The following is an 18,712-nucleotide window of genomic DNA, read 5'->3' as shown; positions in this document are numbered from 1 at the left end:
TACATGTATTGCTCTCTTAACATACACACTCAAACAACACACCCCTCTAACAAACACACACTCAGAACAACACACCCTCTAACAAAACACACTCAGAACAACACACCCTCTAACAAACACACAGAACAACACACCCTCTAACAAACACACTCCAGAACAACACACCCCTCTAAATACACACACGAACAACACACCTCTTAACAAACACACTCAGAACAACACACCCTCTTAACAAACACACTCAGAAAAAACACACCCCTCTAACAAACACATCAGAACAACACACCTAATACAAACACACCCAAAACACACCCTCTAAAACAAACACACTCAGAACAACACACCCTCTTAACACACACATTCTCAGAACAACACACCTCTAACAAAACACACCCAGAAACACACCCTTCTTAACATACACACTCAGAACAACACACCCTCTTAACATACACACTCTCAGAAACAACACACCCTCTAACAAACACACTCCAGAACAACACACACCTCTTAACACACACTCACAACAAATGTACCTCTAACAAAACACACTCAGAACAACACACCCTCTTAACAAACACACTCAGAACAACACACCCTCTAAAACACACACCAGAACAACACACACCTCTAAATATACATTACTCAGAAACAACACACCCTCTTAAACAAACACATCAAACAACACACCTCTAACATACACACACTCAGAACAACACACCCTCTAACAAACACACTCAGAACAACACAATCCTCTTAACATACACACTTCAGAACAACACACCCTCTTAACATACACACTCAGAACAACACACCCTCTAACAAACACACTCAGAACATCATTTACTATCCATTAATTGTAAGTCCACTCCCCTCCTTTACATCACCTCGCCTGAGAAGAGAAGAGAGAAGAAAAGAGGAGAGAAGAAGAGTAGAGAAGAGGAGAGAAGAGAGTTGTGTGTATGTGTAATACAAGGCGGCAAATCCTGTCTTCAAACCCACGAAACATAGGTTCGATCTCCGGACATTTGCTTAATGACACCACCTCCCAATGCATTAAAAGTCGGAAAGCACCCACCATAACACCCCACCCACCACAGCAGCACCCACCACAAATTCCACCACAGCACCCACCACAACACCCTCACCCACCACAGCACCACTACACCACAACACCCACCACAGCACCCACCACAACACCCCCTCACAGGCTCTACAATAATAATACCGCCCGCTTCAATATTTCCACAGTAGGTGTTTAATAATATTTCAACGGTACAGGTAAATGGATTCAATAAATATCTCATATAAATATTTAATATTTTGTTCAATGTTGAGTATATTCTCATAGCTGTATCGAAATGATTTTGGGAGGATGATGATGATGATGATGATGATGATGATGATGATGATGATGATGATGATGATGTAATGATGATGATATGATGATGATGATGATAACTGAATGTAATAAGAAATTTAACGGATTACAAATGTACATTTAAACGACTGAATATAACACACACACACACACACACACACACACACACACACACACACACACACACACACACACATTGACAACAGTGTTAAAGGTCAGACATCGCCTGCAAGACGGCCACACACTCACCTCTGGGGCCTACAGGTAGGAGTGAGGGGGAGGAGGGGGAGAGGGAGGGAAGGAAGTAGGGAGGGGGAAGGAGGGAGGAAGGAGGGGGGAGGGAAGGAGGGGAGGGGAAGGAGAGGAGGGGAGGGGAAGGAGAGGAGGGAGGGGAAGAGGGAGGAGGGGGAAGGAGGGGAGGGAAGGAGGGGAGGGAAGGAGGAGAGGGAGGGGAAGGAGAGGAGGGGAGGGGAAGGAGAGGAGGGGGGGAGGGAGGGGAAGGAGGAGGGACAGGTGGTTACGTCTCTAGAGTAGCTAATCACTTGCTTTGTCTTCTCTCTCTCCATAGCAGAAGAAACATCCCTCAAGCCCAACCTTGAACCAGTACCCCTGACACAAGGCCCAATATTTACCTCTAGCTGACACACACGGGTGGAGGCGTGAGTGAGGAGGGGGGAGGAGGAGGAAGAGGAAATGAGAAGAGAAGCGGTATGGACAAGCTGCCACACCTACACACCCCACCATCCACCTAGAATTCCTGAGAGAGAGAGAGAGAGAGAGAAGAGAGAGAGAGAGAGAGAGAGAGAGAGAGAGAGAGGAAGAGAGAGAGAGAGAGAGAGAGAGAGAAAAAGAAGAGAGAGAGAGAGAGAGAGAGAGAGAGAGAGAGAGAGAGAGAGAGAGAGAGAGAGAGAGAGAGAGAGAGAGAGAGAGAGAGCCACAAGCACCAAGGTCCTGGGACCACAGAGCAGTGTGTTATGTCGGGTATTAATGTGCCTAAACTCATATAATTTACGGCCTCGTGGACTTTGTTATAACGCAGCAGGTGAACCTAACCACTACTTAACTTTAATGGCGACTTAAGTCATATTGGTATTTATATATACTCCAAAATGTATCTGTCCAGAGGGGGTCGACGAGTTTCAAGATGAATACATACATACATACATACATAATATATAATAGTTGCCCTTCGTGTAACGAGGATGGCCGGCCCAAGGGCCACCTAGGCGTGAATTTGTTTAAGGTGTAGAAGCTGTCGCCAACACATAAACCACACCCCAAGTTAACGAGCCAGACCCAGTGTCTAGGAATAGTCCGAGAAGACCGGACAACTCGCCAACTGCACTGGCTAACCATTACCCCGGAACACGATCCGCAAATCGATTAACATCCAGGTCCCACCAGCTGCTGTAGACAGAGCAAATGGCGAAAGAAACTTGCCCATAGTTTCACCCTGCCCGGGTATCGAACCCTGGTCCACCTGCATGATGTGAGCTATGGACCACACACACACACAAAACATTGCGGGTGTTTATCTAATAAATAGAATACAGTGTGGCACAATAGAGCACAAGACAAGGGTGTACTACACTAACAAGAGACTGGGGGTGTATCGTCAACACCCCACAGGGCGTGGACAGAGTAATGAAGTCCCTTTCAAAGCGCCAAGTCATTTTAAAACACAACTTCAATTTCCAGAGATAATGGGCGATGCTGAGGGTCAGGGAGGGGAGGGGTGATAGTGGAGGGGATGGGTGATAGTGGAGGGGAGGTGATAGTGAGGAGGGGGTGATAGTGGAGGGGTGAGGAAGATTGATGGTGGAGAGAAGGAAGGAGGACGAGGAGAGAGAGGTTACTAGGGGTTAAGTCATCGTACTCAATTTGATTCGTCGTTCAGCAGATCACAGACTTTAAAACTGTGTCAAGTGATCAAATTAATCGGATCATATGAGGGTTAGGTTAGGTCAGGTTCAGCTAGATTAGGTTAGGTTAGCTTAGATTAATTTAGCGTCAGATTAAGTGAGGAAAGTGAGACAAAAGGCAAGAGAACACACGCGCGCACACACACACACACACACACACACACACACACACACACACACACACACACAGCGCACACACACACACACACACACACACCTGCCTAAGCCAAGACTGGCCGCTTATGGTGAAGACTGTGCTTGGGGTGTGTGGGAGGAGGAGGAGGTGTGAGGAAGAGAGGGCCAATACCAGCAGCAGTGGGAAGTAGGTCACCCACTCCACCCACCCACCCACCCACCCACTCACCACACACGCAAATATCCACCACGTAATTCTGCTTTATAACCATGGCTTTTTTTGAGCTGTCGCGACCGCATATACTGTGTGTCCTTCCTCACTCCTCCCTCTCCCTCACCCTCCCCTAGACCGTCATGTAACACAGAGCTGCATGACTCAGTATGAGAGAGAGAGAGAGAGAGAGAGAGAGAAGAGAGAGAGAGAGAGAGATTGTCACACAATCATTTATTCACGTATTTAAATGGAACTTCAGAAAAACTTATCCCAAACTATTTCGCAGCTGAAATTCAATTAACACGTGTCCAAAAAAGGGCTTAATTCGATTGGCTGATCGGTGTGGTGTTTTTGTACATCCAGATATTTCTTAAAGGTATTGAAGTAAATCACACCAACCTGCTAACACCCCAGGTAGCGTTAGTGTGTGTGTGTGTGTTAATGGATGGCACAACATCTCCTACACTTCCCTACCAACCCTATCAGTTACTTCCTCCTTCACTACTCCCAAACCTCTTCCTCACGCCCTTCCACTCAATAAGAAACAAGTGAAAGTTTGAGACCAACACGACTCCAAGCCCTCCTTCACCCCTCTCACTGCCCTCCTCCCCTTTTACGTCGAGGAAAATAATACAAAAAAAAAAATTCTGTAGGGCAAAAAATCTGTGAAATCTTAATGAAGTCTTATGAGAAAGTTTTATAGTGGGGAGCAAGGAGTGTAAAAAGGGGCAAGGAGGGTGTAGGGGGTGTTGAGGTGTAGGGAATGTAGGGAGGGTGGGAATGTAGGGGGAGGGGTAGGGAGGTGTAGGGAGGTGTAGAGGTGTAGGGTGGGAGTAGGAGGGTAGAGGTGGGGAGAGAGGGGTGTAGAAGGGGTGGGAGTAGGGGAGGGGTGTAGAGGTGGGGGTGGGAGTAGGGAGGGTGTAGAGGGTGTAGGGGTGGGAGAGGGAGGGGTGGGTGTAGGGGTGGAGTAGGAGGGTGTAGGGGGAGAGGAGGGTGTAGAGGGTGTAGGGGTGGAGAGGAGGGTGTAGAGGTGTAGGGGTGGGAGAGGTGCAGGAGTGGGGGTGTAGTAGGGGTGCAAGCAGGAGGACGGGAAAGTGGGAGAGTTAGGAGGGAGGGAGGAGGAGGGCCACACCCCCACTCCAACAACCCCCACAACCACAACACTCTCCCCCACATCCTCACCACTAACCACCCTCTCCTCCCCACATAATTACCTCAAGTCAACAAGTATCAACATAAACAGAAGCGTCACAACTGTTTTAGGGCCCGTAATCCGGCCCCTTAACCCAACCTAACCCAATCAGGAGAGAAAAGCCATCCTTCCCAATCCCGGTTAAGACACATGCCAATCACCTATCACGCCCCGCCTTAACCCACCTGAGAAAGGGGGTCATATACCCGCCCATCACGGGGAAGCAAGGTCGAAATCTCCTCCTCCCAGAGTTCATCCTGCCCGGTCCAGCGTGCCAGGAGGAGGAGGGGGGAGAGAGAAGGGAGGGGGGAGAGAAGGAGGGGAGAGAGAAGGAGGGGGAGAGAGAAGAAGGGAGGGGGAGAGAGAAGGGAGGGGGAGAGAGAAGGGAGGGGGGAGAGAAGGAGGGGAGAGAGAAGGGAGGAGAGAAGGGAGGGTTGGGGAGGGGAGACGGGGAGGGGGGGGAGAGAGAAGGAGGGGGAGAGAGAAGGGAGGGTTGGGGGAGGGGAGACGGGGAGGGGGAGAGAAGGGAGGGTTGGGGAGGGGAGAGAGAAGGGAGGGGAGAGAAGGGAGGGGGGAGAGAGAAGGGAGGGTTAGGGAGGGGGAGAGAGAAGGGAGGTTGGGGAGGGGAAGAGAGAAGGAGGGTTGGGGAGGAGAAGGAGGGCTGGGGGGGAGAGAGAAGGAGGGCTGGGGAGGGAGAGGGGAGGGGAGAGAGAAGGGAGGGCTGGGGGAGGAGAGAGGGGCGGTAAGAGGACGTTATTTCAATACTAAGTTAAATGTGATTGTAACTCAGGCCAAAGGGAATATACTCAACCCTGAATACAGTCGCCTCAGTACAGGGATTACAGACAGTCTCTTATGTAATTCTTATAACCTTATTTAAATGGTCTATAGATTTATATAACATACCGTAGATATGTATTTGAGAGAGAGAGAGAGAGAGAGAGAGAGACTTTCAGCTCCCACTTATTAAAATTATTACCAAAGTGATTTATTAATGATGTGAAAGTTCAATAAAATTATCCAGAATTTATTTAACATTTTTCGTTTGTTAATATAGTTACCATTCTTAAATTAGTGATATATACTTACATATTTTTTATTACTTTTTTTTAACTTAAAAATACCGATTTTTATCACCAATATCCCTTCTAGTGCAAAATTTATGTAGTTAAATTTATATAAACCTCCCAAAATTTGATAAGTTCCAATTTATATCATTCCACTTATAGAATAACAGCTCCCATATCTATGTTGTCTATAAGCTCTATAAACCTTCCCTGTATTAACGTCTCCACAATGTATATACGAGTGGTGTTTACAGTCGCCCCTTCCCCTCGCCCGGGCTCTTGTGTTTAATAATACAGCTCGTGTATTTTACCTCCCCCCTATTATGACCGACCCCCTTCAATCCCTGTGTGAGGAGCCAGGTGTGTGTGTGTGTGTGTGTGTGTGTGTGTGTGTGTGTGTGTGTGTGTGTGTGTGTGTGAACAATAAGCAGGTGGTGATGTCAGTGGCTGAGTCAAGGTGCAGTGGCAGTGGTGGTGAGGGGGCAGTGGTGGTGGTGAGGGGGCAGTGGTGGTGAGGGGGCTGAGAACCATAACTGAGAAACACCGTCACAACTGCCCATCTCCCCACACTAGGCGGCACCCGACCAAACTAACCAATTGTACCAAGTTTCGTGAAATTCCCCTGAAAATTGTTGAGCCGAGTTGATTTTGTGTAAACTTTTGATTATAGCGAGACAACTTTTGATGACAGGAACCTCGTGGTGACTGACACACACAGAGGCATGGGGTGTATATATACAAGATAAATGTTGAATACTGAAAGGTGTGGTTTGCCGAGATGGTGTGGCAGGAGGCAAGGAAGGTGAGGGTTGGGGCCACCACACAACAACAGGAGATAATAGATATACCGGTGTTAAGAGATGAGGTCAACCTTCTCCCCCACAGTGACCTTTGTGGATCCTCTTAACTGAACTAGGCCGAGACCACCACCCAGCTTTATCATATTAACTGTTAAAGCCTATCAACACTGCCGACCCCCGTGTGAGAGCTACTGTCAGGTCGAGCCACACTCCTGTATACAACCTAACCTACTACACAATAACACACTACAGTCAGTCATTGTTCATTCAGTAAACGTACACAAACGTCTACTTGTATAATATGACGTTGGGTTATTCATTAGAGGTGTAAAGATCAGGTGTATTGTGTCAAGGGGAGGAAAAAGAGGAAGAGGAGGAGGCAGGTTGAACAAGGTTGGTAAAACACTTGAGTTGACACGTCCGGAGGTATGAGCCCACCACCCCACCACCACCAGCCACCAACCACCACAGCCCCACCGCCACCACAGCCACCACCACCACCACAGCCACCACCACCACAGCCACCACCACCACAGCCACCACCACCACCACCACAGCCACCACCACCACAGCCACCACCACCACAGCCACCACCACAGCCACCACCACCACAGCACCCCCCGCCACCACCACGAAGAGGGGTAATAGGGACAGGAGGGTAAGAGGTAGGGTGAGGGAGGTAAGGGTGGGTGAGGGAGGTAAGGTGGAGTGGGAGGGGAATGGGAGGTAGGAGGAGGAGGGTTAATTGGGTGTTGGTAGGGAGGCAGGTACTTAGCGCAGGTGTTATTTAAGGTGTGGTGATGAAGGTGTTGATGTGTGTTTAGCACCTCATCCCGACCACACACACACACACACACACACACACACACACACACACAAATACGCCTTAAACACCCCAGCTTCCCCCGTCTAGCTCCCCACACTCAATATGGGGCTCCCAGCTTTAACACAATCATGACTCTCCCTGGATGAGTGTGAGAGGTGTATAACCACGACATCATTGTGGGCCGTGGTGTCCGTGGTGGCGTCCGTGGCCTTAACCTTCCTACGTACGGTATAATTGAAGGATATAGATCTAATTGATATTTATCGATACAGACATTATTTCTCCTGGGCTTTGATGAGAACGTTGGCTAAAGTATCGATGGTGTTTGTTTACCTCTTTAATTACGGGTTACAGTCGAGATATATATATAACATTTTACGGGTTACAATGAAGAGAAATGGATAATTTGTCTACGTATTACAATCTCTCTCTCTACCTCACAACATTCCCAATACTTACATAAGTGCGTTTCATGTTTACTGTCTACAACTGTCTGCCACAGTGCTTTTTACCCTCCCATAACCTCTTAAATATCCTGGTGCTTCAAGTAACCTTCCGTCTTAGATAACGAGAGAGAGAGAGAGACTTACACTTGAGTCTAACTAATGATGGCTGATCGATTGTGAAACACGGGGTGCTGTGTACGTAGACTTTAGCTCAGGTGCGTTCCATACCTACACAGACACACATACCTACACAAGCACACACAAACATACACATACATGAACATTAACACCCACTCATAGCGCCCCTCCCCCATAATAATAATAATAATTTTCGTGTAACGAGGATGGCCAGCTCAAGGGCCACCTAGGCGTGAATTTGTTTAAGGTGTAGAAGCTGTCGCCAACACATAAACCACACCCCAAGTTAACGAGCTGCATGACCCAGTGTCTAGGAATAGTCCGAGAAGACCGGACAACTCGCCAACTGCACTGGCTAACCATTACCCCGGAACACGATCCGCAAATCAATTAACATCCAGGTCCCCAATTACTGCTGGGTAGACAGAGGCAAATGGCGTAAAGAAACTTGCCCATAGTTTCACCCTGCCCGGGGATCGAACCAGGTCCGCTTGCTTGCGAGGCGAGGATGCTGAATATTACACCACAGGTCGCCCCCACGGCTTCGAAAATTAGTTGCAAATCAGATACACTCGTCAAAATAGGCCCCAATTCAATAGTTACGTTTAGACCCACGAAGTATTATAAATGGGCCCCGCCACCAGCTGACCAATCACTGGACCACCCGGTAATTTAGACCCGCCTCAGCCAATCACCTGATACCGGGAGAAAGTTGGAGATCTTAAGACATACCTGGTGAATACTACAAGATACCGAGGAGAGATAAGCTGGCATGTGTCTCGACTGTTGACGGTCACAGTAACACACTTGGCCGCCACACATCAACTACCTCACAAGGCTGTTGGTAAGAGCCGAAGGTTGTTAACTGTGAACAACAAGCACCTGGTGAGTGAGTGTTTATGAGGTGAGGACTGGTAGAGTTAACAAGGGAGGAGATCACAAGATGAGGAGGAGGAGGTGAGGAGGAGAAGGTGATGAGGGGATGAAGGTGGTGAGGAGGAGGTGAAGGTGAGGAGGAGGTGAAGGTGAGGAGGAGACGCAGGTGAGGAGGAGGAGACGCAGGTGAGGAGGAGGAGACGCAGGTGGATGAGGGAGAGGAGAGGACTGCCACCATCCTCCCCTAATAACACCGAGGTCAACAGAGATCCGGGCTTGGCTGGGGTGGTGTGTGGGCCCCAGCCAGTCTGTTACACCAAGGCAAGCACTGATACCATCTACGGGGCAGGACAGTGCTACACATGGGGCGCGGATAAGGCTGCCTCACCTGTCGTCTCACACACTGCGCCACATACGACACGAAAGCTTTGACCCTCACCATGAAGCCTTTCCCACACCCTCCTCACTACTCCTCTCGCCTCCTCACCATTCATCAGTTGTATACCTGGCCACCTCATTGTATACCCGACCACCTCATTGTATACCCGACCACCTCATTGTATACCCGACCACCTCATTGTATCCTAGCCACCTCATTGTATACCCGACCACCTCATTTATCCCCGACCACCCATTGTATCCCTGGCCACCTCATTGTATCCCTAGCCTCATTGTATCCCTGGCCACCTCATTGTATACCCGACCACCTCATTGTATGCCCGACCACCTCATTGTATACCGACCTCATTGTATACCCGGCCACCTCATTGTATACCCGACCACCTCATTGTATCCTGGCCACCTCATTGTATCCCGACCACCTCATTTGTATCCGACCACCTCATTTAGCATCTGGCCACCTCATTGTATCCTGCCCACCTCATTGTATCCCTACCACCTCATTGTATACCCAACCACCTCATTGTATCCTCTCACCTCATTGTATACCCGGCCACCTCAGTTAATATGACGCGAGATAAATTACCAAGCCGGACTATTTCTCCTACGTGTCCCAACTGTGGCCACTAACTCTGTCGCCGGGAATGTTAACAATGTTTTATTTTTCTTTTCTTTCACCCGGGATCACGTGAGCTGAGGCTACTGGTGTTAGAATGATTATGAATGAAGGTATGAAGGAGAAGAATGATCCACGAACATTCTAAATCACATTCTACAGCATCTTAAGTGGTTAAGTAAATGACTATAAAATCCTGTTCTGTCGTTCTTTTGGTGTGTGTGTGTGTGTAACATAGATCAACATAACACGCACATCACCACTACATAACATACACACATCACCACCACAACACACACACACACACACACACACACACACACACACACACACACACACACACTGCAGGAGCCATAAATAAGGTGCGGGGATATACACTGGGTGGGTGACCTTGACGGCTCCAGTGACCACAAACAAAAATCAATTACTTGCTGCTGCACCAAAACCACCACCACTACTACCACAACTACCACAACTACCATTACCACCACACCAACCCTCCACCACCACTAACTACACCACACAATCTGCCAACACAATTACAATACGCTTGTTGGTCCATGAGTAGCGACCAATGGTAATAACTCAGGGGGTAAATAACAGGTAACAAGACCATACGGGAAGACATTATTCCTCAGTATTACACCTGGGGGAGGTTATTGGGGAGTGCTGGACCTATTTTAGACCGGATGTTGACTCACCTCCCCTCCCCAACCTGCTTCTCTTCCTCCTCCCCAATTCTCCCTATCCACCTACCCCCCCACCACCCAATATGGCTCGTAATAGGGTGCTGATATTCAAGGTGCTGACCCCGACAGCCCCCTCCTCACCCTCCTGCTCACCCACTTACGCTCCTTCTCACGGACTCATCCACCCACCTACTCACCCATTCATCCAGGACCTTGTAATCAACGACCCCTTATATGACTCAAAATACCGTGTGTGTGTGTGTGTACTGATGCACCCTAAGGTCACTGTAGACCCCTCCAAGCAAGGTCATTCTACCCTTCCATTACCCCCCTCTCCCCCTTACTACACCACCCTCCCCCCCTCACTTGCACCAACATCCTCCCCTTCACTCTTTCTATTCTATTACCTCCCCCTCCTTACCTCCAACACCCTCCCTCTCTACCTTCCCCATCCTCTCCCTCCCTTCCTCAACCGATTACCAGAGAGAGAGAGAGAGATGGTGAACTCTCTAGGTTAACTGAGGAGGTAGAACGGGGGGTGAGAAGGTAGGACGGGGGGGGGGCGGTTAGATCATCATTGGTAGTTAATTACGGGTCACGAGTCATTCTTCACCCTTACCCAATGGTGGGCTCCGTAATCAGATAATTACTCATCCACAAGTAATTAATGACATTCTCCCTGATAAGCCATTATACCAGCCATTAATTACACACGTGGTTCCCTTCATGTGTCCGCTATTAATCTATAGTTCGATCACGTGTTAGAGGGGTGATAATTGTGTGTTTACCTACGACAACAACCAATACTATCAACAACAACAACAACAATAATACTACTATCAAGAACCACCAATAAGAATCACAACAATAATAATAATAATAATGGTACTTACAGACCAACAGGTGATGACAAGCGTATACCAACATACCTGCAAGACAAAATAAAACATTTAACTTTATAACCAAAAGCTACTGTCAGCACTCACACAGTATGTATGTATGTATGTATGTATGTATGTATGTATGTATGTATGCAACCCCCCCTTCTTCAGGTCGTGGTTTATTAGACAACATGGTGCCAAATAGGGTCTCGAAAGGAACTATGTTGGTGTTTGTTTTCCACACACACACAAAGTACAGATAATTCTCTACAGTAATACAGAAGTGTAGACCAATGACTCGCCTAACCTCACCACACAGATCCCTACCTACCGAGTACACACCATAAAGCACCAGTGAGCTACGGCGCCCAAGGAACCCATGATGGAAGATCCCAGCCTCACTAAACACCTCAGAGGTGAGGTGAGGTGAGGTGGGGTGAGGTGAGGTGGGGTGGGGTGGGGTGAGGTGAGGTGAGGTGGGGTGGGGTGAGGTGAGGTGGGGTGAGGTGGGGTGAGGTGGGGTATATAGTGTAGAAGTGAACTGCCGGAGCAAAAACATGATTGGAGCCGAGAGTTTAACTTTGTATTCGCATTCCTGGTCTGGTTGGCCTTGAAAACTTGGCCATACTCCCTTAACATCTCCTGCTTGCTCTCCTCCTCCTCCTCCTCCTCCTCCTTCTCCAACATGTTACATTATCCTCCATCGCCAATTTCATCCTTCTCCACCACCACACTCACACACTATCCCACACACCACCACACTACCCCACACACTCAATATCTTTCCATCTCAATCACACACAGGTCACCCACTGTGCTTAACTAGCAGGCATACAATATAAAAGGCTAACAACAGCTAAATATAGACAATAAAAGCTATAAAAATGCCATTTCAACGACTAGTTATAGCTGAGATCATGCTAGCAGCGTTTCTGAAACATTCCTACAGGGGTGAGCATTATAGTGTGAGGGAGGTACTAACTAGCTCAATAATCTACTGCTAGTATCCTCCGGGGGGGCCAGGTACTAACTAGTTTCATGTACTGCTAGTATCCTGAGGGGGGGGGGGCTAGTTCTAGTTTTTGTTCGTCTCTTGTATTACTTTGCGTCAGTTTTTATGTGGTGAATAAATTTATATGTCCGGTCCTGTGAACCTGTTCCTTGTGTTGTGATGATGGTGGTGATGCTTATGGTGATGATTAAGGTTATGATGATGGTGGTGTGTGTGTGTGTATAATAAAGTAACACAGGTATCCAGCACACACACACACACACACACACACACACACACACACACACACACACATATCATTATCATCACGTCTGCTTTATCAATCCCATGGTTAAGATCGTGTCGGCCGCTCGGGGTGTTTCCTCACCACACAGCTGTCGGTCTTAACCTTCCCCTCTCGTTAATCCCCTCGGGAGCTGTCAGTTTAACATACCCCGACAGATCAACCTGTTATATGCACAGTAGAAATTAAGTGAGAACAACGCTAACAGGACACTGGTGTTGGGGGGGTGAGGGTGTGTTGGAGGGTGGGTGTATGGTGTGAGGGGGAGGAAAGTGATGGAGAAGTAGCACCATCGATTCCTCAAGTATTAACCAAATTTCAAGGAGAAACAATCAAGCATCAACCAGACCATCAGGGAGGACACACACACCTAGAGGCTACGATTGCTTGTTTTTGCTGCTGCAGGCATAGTTAAGCAAGACGTTGTTAAGGGTGTTGAGTTAACCTGAGGAATACATAATGATCATCTGTGGCCGCTGCCTCGGGTGTGTCCACATTCTTCTGTCTGCTTATTGATAGTAACGACTCTCTCTCTCTAACACCGCCCGCCCCATTCACGCCCCCTTCTATATTTAACTGTGTGTGTGTGTGTGTGTGTGTGTGTGTGTGTGCGTGCGTGTGTGCGTGCGTGTGTGTGTGTGTGTGCGTGTGTGTGTGTGGCCAATCAACAGCCATATTAACAAAACCTCTTGAACTATCACCACCACCACAATTACCACTAACCACAATTACCACCACCACTATCAACCACAACACCAAACACTTTCGCAGATCGTCCATTCAACCGCGGCAGACGAGGTAGCAGCCGCATGCGGACAAGAACTCGACCTAATGTTACGCATTTCTACATTCCTTTCTTCCAAGACGGACATTCCCGCTGTTTCCGCATTGGTCCAGCGTTCCTAGAGTTTGGTAGTGTAACCAGGGATCGTACTCAGGGGGTTTAAATCATCGTACTCAGGGGGTTTAAATCATCGTACTCAGGGGGTGTAAATCACCGTACTCAGGGGGTTTAAATCATCGTACTCAGGGGGTTTAAATCCTCGTACTCAGGGGGTTTAAATCACAGTACGCAGAGGGTTTAAATCACCGTACTCAGAGGGTTTAAATCACCGTACTCAGAGGGTTTAAATCACCGTACTCAGAGGGTTTAAATCACCGTACTCAGAGGGTATCTCATTCCTCACCTGTAGTACTGGAACTGGTCTAGTGAGGTAGTTTGTTATGGTGTGAGGAAGGGGCGAGGTTTTAACCCCTCCACCTCATAACCTAACCTAACCTCTCATATCTGTGCTGGTCAGGTCAGGGGGAGGCTAGATCAGGTCTTGTCAGGGCATGTTAAGTTAGGTTGGTTCAGGGTAGGTTAGCTTAGGTTAGTTCAGGTTAGGTTAAGTTAGGTTAGGTTAAGTTAGGTTAGTTCAGGGTAGGTTAGGTTCGGTTAGGTCAGACTCAGGGCACATCAGGACAAGTCTATTTAAGCGACAAAACAGAGGCCCTTAACTCACCTTTCTTAGCATTATTGTGAAGGTGATGTGTGAAGGCGATGGCCAGCTTCCGACGATGATTACACAGCTTGGTCATGTCACCCGCCCCGAGTTCCGGCAGCAGTGTGGGCCGCGACGGTACCTGCAACACATATAAACACTAAGATTATGACGGTACTTGCAACACATATAAACACTGCCAGGGATAATATGTTAGTACCTGCAACACAAATACACCTAACCTACCTACCCTGGCCTTAATGTGACGGGGGGAGGGGGGGGTAGGCACTTTCCCTCCCCCCTAACGACCATTAAGAGGCGTAATGACTAAGGTTCCTTATCCAATTACAGCCACCCCTTTCACCACACCGCTTCATATCCTGCCTTCACCTCTCTTACCTAACCTTATTACCAACGCTCGGCCAAAAATTACCTTCATCTGGTCTGAGAGAGAGAGAGAGAGAGAGAGAGAGAGAGAGAGAGAGAGAGAGAGAGAGAGAGAGAGAGAGAGCACACTATCGACAAGTATGTGAGTGGTGATGGTGTGTAAGTAGTGGTGATAGTGGTGGTGGCGTCAGTACCAAGGTGAACAAGTCACCGCGCCGCCCGCCGGTAAATAATAAAAAGCGCAACACAAAACAGCAACACAACACAACACACCGCAATAGACCCCAACACAACACAACACAATTTAATAAAAACGCCAACGAACTGAGGACAATATTCTAATACCTGCCACATTGGAGGGGAGGGGTGGGGAGGGGAGGAGGGGGGGGGGAGGAGGGGGGAGGAGGGAGGAGGAGGAGGGGGGGGAGGGGAGGAGGGGGAGGGAGGGGAGAGGGGAGGGGGAGGGGAGGGGAGGAGGGGAGGGAGGGGGAGGAGGGGAGGAGGGGAGGGGGGAGAGGTGGGAGAGGGGAGGAGGGGAGGAGGAGGGGAGGGGGAGGGGCAGGAGGGGGGAGGGAGGAGGTGGAGGAGGGGGAGGAGGAGGAGGGGGAGGAGGGGAGGGGAGGAGGGGAGGGTATGATTTATTTAAGCCCCTGGATATAAGAAAATATAACAATCATTTTAGCATACATATACATACATACATACACATACAATTATACATGCATACACATATACATACATATATACACATACATACATACATACACTACTTGATTGTTTGTTTTTTCAATACCAGAGGTCAAAGGTCACAATACTAGACAAGGTGTGACTTGACCCCTGGATATAACCCTTTCACTAAATCCGGGTATTATAAAGCCACACACACGCTCAATTTAATCAACCGGTGGCAAAAACAACCACTTGGGCGAGGTGCCAATTGACGGCAGCTTGGAGGGTGAAGGAGAGGGGGGGAAGATGTTCATCCCATTTGAATCCAGTAAAAACGGGTAAATTTGAACACTAGCTTTTCCCTGCCTTTAGATAGATAGATAGATCGATAGATAGATAGATATAGGTGGATAGATAGATCGATAGATAGATATATATAGGTGGATAGATAGATCGTGTGAACTTTAACATTAAACAAACTCCTGCATCATGTGATCATTAAACCAATCAATACTGTCCTGTCCCCCCCCCCCTCCTGGCCAGACCCCCCCCCCCTGGCCAGCCCTCCCCTGGCCACCTCACCCCCCCTGGCCAGTCCTGGCACAGCCTGGCCAGCCCCTGGCCAGCCCTCACCACCGCCTGGCCAGTCTCACCCCCTGGCCAGCCCTCACCCCCTGGCCACAAATTCTCATCCTCACCAGTCCTCTGTCCTCCCTGGCTGGCCTCACCTGCCTGGCCAGTCCTCACCTCCTGGCCAGCCTCACCCCCCTGGCCAGCCCTCACCCCCCCCCTGGGCTGTGCTCCTCACCCCCTGGCCAGCCTCCTCAGCTCCCCCCCCTGGCTGGCCAGTCCTCACCTCCTGGCCAGTCTCCTCCCTCCTGGCTGTCCTCACCCCCTCCCTGGCCAGTCCTCACCCCCCTCCTGGCCAGCCTCCTCCCTGGCCAGCCCCTCACCCCTGGCACCTCCCCCCCTGGCCAGCCTCACCCCTGGCTCACCCCCTCACCCTCCTGGCCAGTCTCACCCCCTCCTGGCCAGTCCATCATCTCCTGGCCAGTCCTCCCCTGTCCTGTCTCACCCCCCTGGCCAGTCCTCCCCCTGGCCAGTCCTCACCCTCCCTGGCCAGCCCTCACCCCACAGTCTCACCCCCCCCACAGCCTCAGTCTCACCCCCCTGGCCAGTCCTCACCCCCTGGCCAGTCTCACCCCCCACAGTCCTCACCCCCTGGCCAGTCCTCACCCTCCTGGCCAGTCCTCACCTCACCTCCTGGCCAGTCTCACCCCCTCCTGGCCAGTCCTCACCCTCCTCACCCCCCTGGCCCCCTCCTGGCCAGCCTCACCCCCCTGGCAGCCACCAGCCCTGGCCAGCCTCACCCCTGGCCAGCCTCCCACCCCTGGCCAGCCCTCACCCCCCTGGCTGGCCCTGCCCCTCACCCCCCTGGCCAGTCCTCACCCCCCTCCTGGCCAGCCTCCACCTCCCACAGTCCTCACCTCCTGGCCAGCCCCTCACCTGGCCAGCCTCACCCCCCACAGTCCTCACCCAGCCTCCTCACCCCCTGCCAGCCTCAGCCCCCTGGCAGCCTCACCCCCCCCTGGCCAGTCCTCACCTCTGGGTTGCGCCCTCACCCCCTGGCCAGTCCTCACCCCCTGGTTGTCCTCACCCCTGGTTACCCCCCCCTGCCTCACCCCCTCCTGGTGCCTCACCCCTCCCCTCGGCAGTCCTCACCCCCCTGGCCAGTCCTCACCCCTCCTGCCACCTCTTGCTGGCCAGTCCTCACCCCTGGCTGTCTCACCCTCCTGGCACCTCACCCCTGGTTCACCCCCTGGCCTCACCCCCTCCTGGTGCCAGCCTCCTCACCTCATTAGTCTCTCACCTCCTCACCCCCCTGGCCAGCCCCTCACCGGGTCAGCCCTCAGCCCCCTGGCTAGTCCCTCACCCCCCTGGCCAGCCTCAGCCCCTCAGCCCTCACCCCCCTGCCAGTCCTCACCCCCTGGCTCAGTCCTCACCCCCTGGCCAGCCCTCACCCCCTGGCCAGCCCCTCACCCCTTGGCTTGCTGTCCTCACCCCCTAAGAGGTGAACGAGGGCGCATGACCTGGCAGGCAGCCACAAGTTAAGTCGACGAGGCGTCATCACTATGCATTAATCACGACCTTAGGATTATTGGTGCTGGGGGAGGGGGTGGAGGGGTTGAGGGAGGAGGGGAGGGTGTTGAGGGAGGGTGTTGAGGGTGTTGGAGGGGGGGTGAGGGGGGAGAGGGGAGGGGGGTGGGTGGGAGGGGTGTTGGAGGGAGGGAGGGGGAGGGGGTGAGGGGAGGGTGAGGGTGCTGAGGAGGAGGGGTGGAGGGAGGGGAGGGGTGCGAGGGAGGAGGTGCGGAGGGTGTTGAGGGAGGGGTGAGGGTGTTGAGGGAGGGGGAGGGTGAGGGAGGGTGAGGGTGTGTTGAGGGGTGAGGGTGTTGAGGGAGGAGGTGAAGGTGCTGAGGGAGGAGGTGGAGGGAAGGAGGGGAGGAGGTGCTGAGGGAGGAGGTGAGGGTGCTGAGGAGGAGGTGAGGGTGCTGGGGAGGTGAGGGTGGGAGGAGGGTGGAGGTGCTGAGGGGAGGAGGTGAGGGTGCTGGAGGGAGGGGTGAGGGTGCTGGGGAGGTGAGGGTGTTGGAGGGAGGTGGGAGGGGTGGGGGGGTGAGGGGGTGAGGAGGTGAGGGTGCTGAGGGAGGAGGGTGAGGGTGCTGAGGGAGGAGGTGAGGGTGCTGAGGGAGGAGGGTGAGGGTGCTGAGGGAGGAGGTGAGGGTGCTGAGGGAGGAGGTGAGGGTGCTGGGGAGCATTCAATATTTATTGATGTGGTCAAAACCTGCAGAGGAGAAGGCGTTCATTAGTATTATATGGTGATCCATCTGATCCATCTTAGCTTCGCTTCATTCTGCGTTGTCTTATTATTCCAGGTTAGGCAGAAACGAGTAGGCGTAATTAGTCAACAATATTTCAGTACCGAGGGGTATGTCATCACTTAGGGCGATCTGTCTCATGGAGGGGCGGGCAGTCACCGCCACCCGTCTTAAGACAGTCCACTCAGCAGGTCACAGGTCGAAAGATTTAATGGCATCACACGCCAGCACTGTAGCTGAAGCCAGTGGCGATAACAAAACAACAGACAGACAGACAGACACAGACAAACAGACAGAAAAACAGACAGACACAGACCGACAGACTCCTCGATAAGACGCTCTAGGAGTCTTCACCCACTCTCCATGGAGGCCACATCTCGTTACAGTCTTCACGCGCAGACCATAATACACAGACCATGATGTGA

At 50.9% G+C, this 18,712-nt stretch overlaps 1 protein-coding gene across 9 annotated transcripts in view; it reads right to left on the bottom strand.

Annotated features, from left to right (window-relative positions):
• Positions 1-18,712, bottom strand: part of LOC121879703 (nuclear receptor coactivator 6-like) — a 135,287-nt gene that overhangs the window by 34,184 nt on the left and 82,391 nt on the right. For all 9 annotated transcript variants that reach the window (XR_006091400.1, XR_006091401.1, XR_006091402.1 and 6 more), the window contains one exon: positions 14,380-14,500. Coding sequence is in view for 6 of the 9 variants with exons in the window: in XM_042386444.1 (XP_042242378.1) it covers positions 14,380-14,500 (121 nt within the window). In the remaining 3 variants the exon portion in view is untranslated. The remainder of the gene's footprint in view (positions 1-14,379; positions 14,501-18,712) is intronic.

Source organism: Homarus americanus, unplaced genomic scaffold (genome assembly GCF_018991925.1).
Source record: "Homarus americanus isolate GMGI-L3 unplaced genomic scaffold, GMGI_Hamer_2.0 scaffold42643, whole genome shotgun sequence".
Lineage (NCBI taxonomy): Eukaryota > Metazoa > Arthropoda > Malacostraca > Decapoda > Nephropidae > Homarus > Homarus americanus.
The sequence above is the reverse complement of the archived record's forward strand: the minus strand, read 5'-3'. Positions and strand labels throughout refer to the sequence as shown.